The sequence below is a fragment of the Rhincodon typus genome, chromosome 3 (assembly GCF_021869965.1).
Source record: "Rhincodon typus isolate 14 chromosome 3, sRhiTyp1.1, whole genome shotgun sequence".
NCBI classification, from domain to species: domain Eukaryota; kingdom Metazoa; phylum Chordata; class Chondrichthyes; order Orectolobiformes; family Rhincodontidae; genus Rhincodon; species Rhincodon typus.
In genome coordinates, this window is record NC_063334.1 from 53,220,130 (window position 1) to 53,230,075 (window position 9,946).

The 9,946-nt window shown below is 39.4% G+C and overlaps 1 protein-coding gene across 2 annotated transcripts in view; it reads left to right on the top strand.

The window, feature by feature from the left end:
- The window catches only part of LOC109927261 (fructose-1,6-bisphosphatase isozyme 2-like), a 51,219-nt gene that overhangs the window by 6,273 nt on the left and 35,000 nt on the right, over positions 1–9,946 (top strand). Inside the window, exons 2-3 of one of the 2 annotated variants that reach the window (XM_048594772.1) lie at positions 6,438–6,600; positions 8,084–8,182. In XM_048594772.1, coding sequence (XP_048450729.1) covers positions 6,438–6,600; positions 8,084–8,182 — 262 coding nt within the window. The remainder of the gene's footprint in view (positions 1–6,437; positions 6,601–8,083; positions 8,183–9,946) is intronic. The other variant, XM_020527234.2, reaches the window with a different exon arrangement.

The window sequence follows — 9,946 nt, forward strand, 5'->3', positions numbered from 1 at the left end:
ACCATCTACAAAATGCACTGTAAGAATTCACCAGAGACCTTTAGGCAGCACCATCCAAGCCTGCAACCTAAAAGTACAAGGGTAGCTGATATATGAGAACAACACCACCTTCAAGTTTCCTTTCAAGCTACAATCCTTCCTGACTTGGAAATGTATAACCTTTTATTCTCTTCTGTGTGTCTAATAGTGCTGTGGATGTCCCTGCACCATATGGACTGCAGCAGTTCTAGAAGACAGCTCATCAGCACCTTCTCACAGGCAATTGGGGATGGGCAATAAGTGCTGGCTCAGTGAAGTGCACATCTCAAGCATAAATTAAAAAATTACTAACCATTGCTTACCAATTTTAGGGCAATTCAGCAGAAACGGAGCCTTTAATAAAATTCACCTTCAAATTAATAAGTTAGAACACTAGTTTGTAAGACAGACTTATTCTTGCTATGATGCCAGGAATTTTAAACTCTTCAGTTAGAATCATTGAGTCATATAGCATGGAAATAGGCCCTTCAGCCCAACTCATCCATGCCGACCAAATTTCCTAAACTGAACTAGTCCCATTTGCCTGCATTTGGTCCATGTCCCTTGAAGCATTTTCTATCCATGTACCTGCCCAACTGCGTTTTGAATGTTGTAATTGTACCTGGCTCTACCACTTCGTCTGGCAGCTCATTCCATATGCCCACTACCCTTTGTCTGAAAACATTGCCCAACAGGGGTCTTTTAAATCTTTCCCCTCTCACCTTAAAACTATGTACTCTAGTTTTGGACCTCCCCTTCTCTGGGGAAAAGACCTTGACTATTTGCCTTAACTATGCCACTCATGATTTATAAACCTCTATAAGAACACCCCTCAGCCTCTTACGCTCCAGGGGAAAAATGTCCCAGCCTATCCAGTCTCTCCTTATAATTCAAACCTTTCAGTCTCAGCAACATCTTTGGAAATAATTGCTGTACCCTTCCCAGTATAATAACATCCTTCCTCTAGCAGGACGACCAGAATTCTACTCAATATTCCAAGTGTGGCTTCGCCAATGTCTTGTACAGCTGTAACATGACATCCCAATTCTTGTAGTCAATGCTCTGACTAATGGAGACAAGCTTGCCAAATGCCTTCTTCACTACCCTGTCTACCTGTGACGCAACTTTCAATAAACTATTAGGTCTCTCTGTTTGACTATACTCTCCAGGGCCCTACCATTAACGTCAACAACATAGGTAGAAAGAGGGGTGAGGTCCTGCAGAGTGAATACAGTGAGTTAGGAATCAGGCTGAAAAGCAGGACCTCAAGGATAGTAGTCTCTGGGTTACTACCAGTGTCACATGCTAGTGAAGCAAGGAACAGAAAGATAGGAGAGATGAATGTGTAGCTAAGGAGCTGGTGCAAAGGGCAGGGTTTCAGGTTCTTGGATCATTGGGACCTCTTCTGGGGCAAGGGTGACCTGTACAAGAGAGACGGGTTGCACCTAAACTGGAGGGGAACCAATACCCTCGCAGGGAGGTTCGCTAGGTCTACTCGTGAGAGTTTAAACCAGAGTGGCAGGGGACTGGGAACCAGAGCGGCAGGTCAGCAAGTAGAGGGATTGAGGGGAAGGTATGTGTTAGAAGGAGTAAATCAGAAAAAGGACAGCCAGAGACAGGTAAATGTACGCAATGGTACTAATAGGCTGAAGTGTGTTTATTTCAATGCAAGGAGTATTATAGGTAAGACAGATGATCTTAGAGCCTGAATCAGTATGTGGGACTATGACGTTATGGCAGGTACAGAGCCATGGTTGAGAGAGTGACAGGACTGGCTGCTCAACATTCTGAGTTTTAGACGTAAGGGACCCTTGGTTAATGAGAGGGGTTATGAATTTTGTCAAGAGGAGAATCCCAAGGCATTCTATACATATATTAAAAACAAGAGGATAACTAGGGAGAAGGTAGGACCACTCAAGGATAAAGGAGGGAACTTGTGTTTGGAGGCAGAGGTTGTGGGCGAGATCCTAAATGATACTTTGCATCAGTATTCACTCAGGAGAAGGATATGGAGGATAGTGAGATTTGTGTGGAGCATGCTAATATGCTAGGGCATTTTCAGGTAGAGAAAGAAGTGGTATCGGGTCTCTTGAAGAGCAATAAGGTGGACAAGTCCCCGGGGCCCAATAGTATCTACCCCAGGTTATTGAGAGAGGTAAGAGAGGAGATTGCTGGGGCCTTGACCAAGATCTTTGTGTCCTCGCTAGCCACTGGAAACGTCCTGGAGGACTGGAAACTAGCTAATGCAAGAAGGAAAATAGGGATAATCCAGGAAACTATAGACTGGTGAGTTTCACATTGGTGTTTGGGAAGCTATTGGAGAGAATTCTTAGGGTTAGGATTTACACACATTTGGAAAACCAGGGCCTAATTAGGAACAGTCAGCATGGCTTTGTGAAGAGCAGGTCATGTCTTACTAACTTGATTGAATTTTTTTAGGAGGTGACAAAGGTGATCGATGAAGGTAGAGCAGTGGATGTTGGATTATAGTAAGGCTTTCGACAAGGTCCCTCATGGTAGGCTCATCCAGAAGATTAAGATGCGTGGGATCCACAGTGACTTGGCCACATGGATTCAGAATCGGCTTGCCTATAGAAGGCAGAGGGTAGTGGTGGAAGGGTGTTTTTTTCAGGCTAGAGGCCTGTGATGAGTGGTGTTCTGCAGGGATTTGTACTGGGACCTCAGCTATTTGTGAGTTATATAGATGACTTGGATGAAAATGTAATTGGGTGCATTAGTAAGTTTGCAGACAATACAGAAATTGGTGGAGTTGTGTCTAGTGTAGAAGGTTATCAAAGGATATAGCAGGATATGGATCAGTTGCAGATATGGGCAGAGAAATGGCAGATGGAGGTTAATCAATGTAAGTGTGAGCTGCTGCACTTTGGGAGATCAAATGTTAAAGAAAAGTACACAGTTAATGGCAGGCCCCTGAACAGCATTGATGGGATTCAAGCCCTTAGCTCCCTGAAAATGGCTGTGCAAGTAGACAGGGAACTAAAGAAGGTATATGGCATGCTTGCCTTTATTGGTTGGGGAATTGAGTACAAGAGTCAGGATGTCACATTGCAGCTTTATAAGACTTTGATTAGGCCATATTTAGCGTACCGTGTTCAATTCCAGTTGCCACATTTCAGGAAGGATGTGGAGGCTTTGGAGAGAGTGCAGAGGAGGTTTACCTGGATGCTGCCTGGATTAGAGGGTACAGGCTATAAGGAGAGGCTGGAAAAACTCAGGTTGTTTTCTCTGGAGCGGTGGAGGCTGAGGGGAGACTTGATAGAAGTCTATAAAATTATGTGATGCATAGATAGGGTTGATGGTCAGAATCTTTTCCCCAGAGTTGAAATGTCTAGAACTAAGGTGCATACATTTAAGGTGAGAGGGGGAAAGTTCAAAGGAGATGTGAGGGGAAAGATTTTTACGCAGAGAGTGGTAGGAACGTGCTGCCAGGGGTGGTGGTGGAGGTAGATTCGATAGGGGCGTTTAAGGGACTTTTTGATAAACACATGAATATGCAGGGAATGATGGAGGAATATGGACCAAGGGCAGGAAGAAGGGATTAATTTAATTTGGCGTCATGTTCAACACAACGTTGTGGGCCAATGAGCCTGTTCCTGTGCTGTATACTTCATTGTTCTATGTTCTATTAACTGTGTAAGTCCTTCCCTGGTTAGTCTTACCAAAATGTAAGACCTTGCATTTATCTGAATTAAACCTTATGTACCATTCCTTGGCCTACTGGCCCAGTTCATCAAAATCCTGTTGTATCTTGATAACCTTCTTCACTGTCCACTATACTACCAGTTTTGGTGTCATCTGGAAACTTACTAACCATGTCACCTATATTCTCATCCAAGTCATTTATGTAAATGATGAACAACGGTAGACCCAGCATCAATCCCAATAGCATGCAGGCGTCTAGTCTTAACAACAACCCTTTACCACCCGCCTCTGTTTCCTACCTTCAAGCCAATTTTGTATCCAATTGGCTAGCTCTCCCTAGATTCCATGTGATCTAACCTTACTAACCAGTCTACTTTGTTGAAGGTTTTGCTACAGTCAATGTAGACATCACCTACAGATCTGTCTTCATCTATCTTCATGATCACTTCTTCAAAAAACTTAATCAAATTTGTGAGACACGATTTCCCACACACAAACCCATGCTGACTCTCCCTAATCAGAGGTAGGCTTTTCAAATGCGTATAGATCCTGTCTCTCATCATCCCCTCCAACAACTTACCCACAACATTAGCACAGCACCAGCCATCCTCCAGTCTTCTGGCACCTCACCCATGGCTGTTGATGATCAAATATCTCTGTTAGAGATCCCACTATTTCTTTCCTAGCTTCCCACGATATCCTGGGAATATACTTGATCAGGTCCTGGAGATTTATCTACCTCTATGTGCTGTAAGGCTTCCAGCACCACCTCTTCTGTAATGTGGACTCTTTTCAAGACATCACTATTTATTTCCCCGAGTTCTCTAGCTTGAATGCATTTCTTTGCAGTATGGTAATGAGAGAATAATTTCACCCAAAAGACTGAGAGGTTTTTTCTTCTTTATTCATTCACGGGATGAGGGCATCGCTGGAATTGTAGTGGAAGACTTTCAAATGCATTTTCTAAACTCAGTAAAGATTAATCCTCATGGAAAATAATATCACTTTGAGAAATGCATCTCACTCAATTGAATACAAAAGTTAAGTATAGCATCAAACTAAAAGGAACAATGCACAATTTTGTGAAAGTTAGTGGTAGTTTAGCATATGGACTGATTTTAAAACCAACAATGCATGACTAAAAAAAGGGGGGAAAGAGGAGAGTATGAGAGAAGGAGCTAGTAACATCAAAATGATAGTATGAGTTTCTATTATTATTTAAATAGAAGAGTAACTAAAACCAGTGTTAATCCTCTTGAGAGAGGGCAAGTCTGGGAACTGATAATGGAAAATAAGGAAATTGTAGAGGAATTGAACAGGTGTTTTGTGTCTGCCTTCGAGACTTGCAAAATATTCTCAGAGACATTTGGAAATCAAATGGTTAAAGAGAAGAGTGTACTTAAAACAATCACCATCACCAAAGACAAGGTACTAAGAAAACTATTAGATGTAAAATGTAACTAGTCCCCAGAACCAGATAGTCTGCATCCTAAAATCTTAAAAGTAGTTGCAGATATAGTAGAGGCTTGAAAGCATTCCAAATTTACTTATCTTCTACAAGGGTAGAATTGGATTGGATTCTACAATTGGATTGAAAAATAGCTGATGTTTCACTATTATTCAAAAATAAAGATCACTGAAAGCAGAAAATTAGAAGCTAGTTATTCTAACACGTGTCACAGGGAAGTTATAAGACTCCACTGTTAAGAAAGTTAAAGCAGGATATTCTGAACAACGTAATGTTAAGCAGCATCAACATGGTTTTGTGAAAAGGAAATTATATTTAACAAATTTTCTTTGAGATTTTGAGGATAAGCAAGGTGAACTTGAATTTCTAAAAGGCATTTGTTAAGATACCGTATCAAAGATTACTTACACAAGACACAAGCACATGGCATAAGAAATAATATTAGGATGGATAAAGAATTAGTTAATTAACAGGACACAGGACAGTAAGAACAATTAGATCTTTCCTGGGTGAGCAAACTGCAATTAATGGAATGCCACAAGGATAAGTACAAGAGTCTCAGTTATTTACAGTCTGCATTCATGACTTTCAAAGACATATAGAAAGTTACTGAGTGGGTGAATAGTTGGCAGATGTGGTACAATTTGGAAAAATATGGACTTAGCTACTTCAGCAGGAAAAATAAAAGACCATTATACTATTTAAGTTGTTAGAGTTTGTAGAACTGAGAGAATGCAGAACTCGGAGATATAGAGAGGTACGGGTATCCTAGTGTATGAATCACAAAGTTAGCACACAGGTTCAGCAAGTAATTAAGGAGGCAAATGGAATATTGGTGTTTATTGCAAAGAAAATGGAAGATAAAATGTCATAAAACATAGAAACTAGGTGCAGGAGAAGGCCCTTAGCATTTCAAAAAATGTGGGAATTAGGTGCAAAGGAATCAAAAGAAGCAAAGTAATTTAATTATGAAGTTGGAAATAAATGAAATTAAAACAAAGAAAATTGAATAAAATGTATTACTGGCAGGTTTCCCATGATGTTGCTTGCAGTGGAGGATCAATGAATTGTAAACAACTTAAAAACTCTGCAGGAGAGAGAGCTATCTCTAAACAGATACTTTTGAAAAAGCAATTTTGTGTCATTATGCATTACCATTTTTAAATGTTAATTTGGTCAAACTACAAAATATCACAGACGAAATGGTTTACATCCAGTGTTATGCTATATATTTAGATGCATGTTGTTTAAAAAGTGCTAAATCTCCATCATGTATTATTTTATTCAGGTATGGAATTGCAGGGACTGTGAATGTGACTGGGGATGAAGTCAAGAAATTGGATGTTCTGTCGAACAACCTCATCATTAATCTGCTGAAATCATCCTATAGCACTTCTGTGTTAGTGACAGAGGAAAACAAAGAGGCAATAATTGTGGAACCTGAGAGAAGAGTAAGTGTATAACAAATGTGGTTAGTGGATGGGTCTATAATTGCATTTCCTGTGTGCCCTTGCTGATTCTCTCAGTAATTATAATGATGATTACTTATGCATATATATTATAAATTATAGGACCAGAGTTAGTGGCTGAGCTTTCTTGCCAGTAATGTAAAAGTGTGAACTTAACCCTATAATCAAGGGCATGAAGTGCTGGGCAAACACAAAACAGCATCCGCAAAGTTGGGTCAATATTTTAGCTATAATCTATTATCTGTGAGGTACCTTCTTGGAGAGAGACAAATCCAGATGCATAGTTTTATTGTACAGATTGCAAAAACTAGTCACAACAAAATGAGAAATGATTTAAGACCTATTAAACATCAGAAGCCCTTATGGTGCGGGGCAAATTGGGAAGAAAAGAATTTCACAACAAAATCTTTTGAAATGAATTCTACAAAAACATTTAAATTGTATGGTAGAGTGGCCTCAATGGCTCAGTAGGTTAGTGCACTGCCAATGTGGCATCAGCCAAAGAGCTTCGTCTTTGTTAGCTGTCTCATCTCAGGAAATACTTTGGTAGGAGAAGTGATTGGGGAGGGATGGGGTGGGGGGGAAGTTGGTTGTCAGAGGGCCATCAATTTGCTTCAATCTATCCACCACTCTACATGCTTATTTTTGTTGTTCTTAATTCTTAACGGCAAACGCGGAGGCAGTGGCCTGGTGATATTATTGCCAGGCTATTAGACACTTAGATAATGTTCTGGGGATCCGTGTTCAAATCCTGCCATGGGCAGATGATGGAATTTGAATTCAATAAAAAAAATGTGGAATTAAGAGACTAATGATGACTATGAAACTGTGGTCAATTGTTGGAAAAACCCATCTGGTTCACAAATGTACTTTAGGAAAGGGAATTTGTCATCCTTACCTGGTCTGGTCTTCATGTGACTCCCGACCACAACAATATGTTTGATTCTTAACTGCCCTATTGTCAGTTAGGAATAGGCAATAAATAAATGCAATGTCCACATCCTGTGAGTGAATAAAAAGATAGCCAGGCTCCCTCAGGGCTAGTTTTCTGCAGAGATTGTTCCTGATCAAGTGAGCGAATTTACTTCTAATTTTGAAAACGGATCAACTCTCAGAATGGTTTTTCTTACTGAATAACATTCTTTATACACATTACTAAGAAGAAAAAGTCCCCATAGATGTTTAGGATATCGTTTTTAATTAATCATTTATCTGTTATGACCATGAGGAACATTAAAATACAGCTCTAACTTACACTTTTATGTATGAGCCAAATTGTCTCTCAAGACTCTTAACACTCGGAAATCAATGCAATAGATACAAAGCTAGGAGAATAAAAGAGGATAGGAGTAAGCAAAGGGAAATGAAATATGTAGTTGAAAAGAGGATTTTGAGTAGTTTTTTAAAAGCATTTTACATACAAATAGGTATTAGTCCATTTAATTTATATTTGCTTTCTTTTCAGGGTAAATACGTGGTCTGTTTTGATCCATTGGATGGCTCTTCCAATATCGATTGCTTGGTATCTATTGGAACTATATTTGGCATTTACAGGAATGTAAGTGTTTCTCTTGTTATCAGAATGTAAAACAGATTTAGTAGTGACATTCAGCTTGAACAATCAAGTAATGATTTAATTATAATTGGTTGCCTTTTCTGAAAAAGAAACAAGGGTTTGAAGCCTCTCTTTCCCTTTTTTTTGATAATGTTTTAAGGGACTGTTTTGAGCCTGCACCAATGCCACACTCTAAATGGCTGCCAAGTGACATACCAGAGTGGTCTAAACCTCCTCTTATTCTTGTTTTTCAGTCCAGTACCACCATCCTGCTGTAACTGATTTCAGATTTTTAACAATGAGGATATAATCAACATGACTCATAAATAGTCACTCATGGTGCAGTATGTTTTGCTGGAAGAATTTCCCTCCCTCTACTTTTTAACTCTTCCTATCCATTTGCTTTCAAAAGCTGGCATATACCTTCATGAGCATTGACCCATGAGGTTGAGTGAGTATGAGAGGTTTACAACTGACACCGAACGATATACTCATCTGATCTGCAAACGCATTGTTGAATCTGCACAGACCAACTGTTGAAATGGCTTAAGGTTATGTGTAACTGACAAAGACAGATCAGATTGGATGCATTCTTCTAACTTTCAATCTTGTTTGCAGGCCATGTATTGTAACTATAGTTTATGCACAAATTATAAAGTTCTTTTTACAAAATTTTAGTTTATAAAATACTAGTCAATTGAAATTCAGAGTGCAGTCAAATGCAGTATGGGCCTCATAGGTTGCAGTATTGTAATACAAACACATTTAATGAGGCAAACTTCTGCCTGTTACTAGTTTGACTGGTGTTTTAACTTTGAACTTTTCAAATCATATTTAGACTTCCCTAACGCATTGCATTTTGCTCAAATACCCTGCATGTTTTCTAGCATGGAGCCCAACACATAGCAGAGAGTTGGTATATTCATTTTTTGATTGATCCATCAATTTTAATAGGCTGCTTGAAGTCGTCCATGAATATTAGTGGTCCCGCAAAATGATTCAAGCATCAGCACATCAGCACAAATATTGCTAGAGTCTACTTATTGCAGGGTCACTGATATTTTTTTCTATATTGAATAAAATTCTGTCACTGCAAAATATCACAGTGGATAGCAGAGTGGAAATGGTTTCATGCTGACAGTGTAAATTAGAGAGACTCCTTCCTCTATTATAAAGAAGAAGGGTCCACCAGATCCGAAACATTAACTCTACTTTCTCTCCATGGGTGCTGTCAGACCTGCTGAGTTTTTCCAGCAATTTTTGATTTTGTTTCTGATTTCCAGCATCCACAGCTCTTCAATTTTTTTTGTTCAGAGGAACAAACAAATTATTTTTAAAAGGATAAACACAAAAGCTGTTGACCTAGATTTTTCTGTAAAAAGCCTTAGTTTATTTTTAAACAAAGGAACTACAGATCCATCATGAGTTGGGAATTTTTGCCCAGAAGGAATTTAGTGGTATTTATGCAAATATCTTGTTATTGGGGTTAATTTAACTCAAGTGGCGATTTAATCTCAGTTTCTGCATTACGAAAGGGAAAATTAACCAAAATCGTTGCTGCTAACTTTTGCAAGAAAGAGATGAGTACGTGATAATATTTAGAGTGACCACAAGATGGTGCTCTAAAGTGTTATTGAATAAAGAGATAGTAGGAACTGCAGATGCTGGAGAATCCGAGACAACAAGGTGCAGGGCTGGATGAACACAGCAGGCCAAGCAGCATCATAGGAGCAGAGAGGCTGACGTTTCGGGCCTAGACCCTTCATCAGAAAA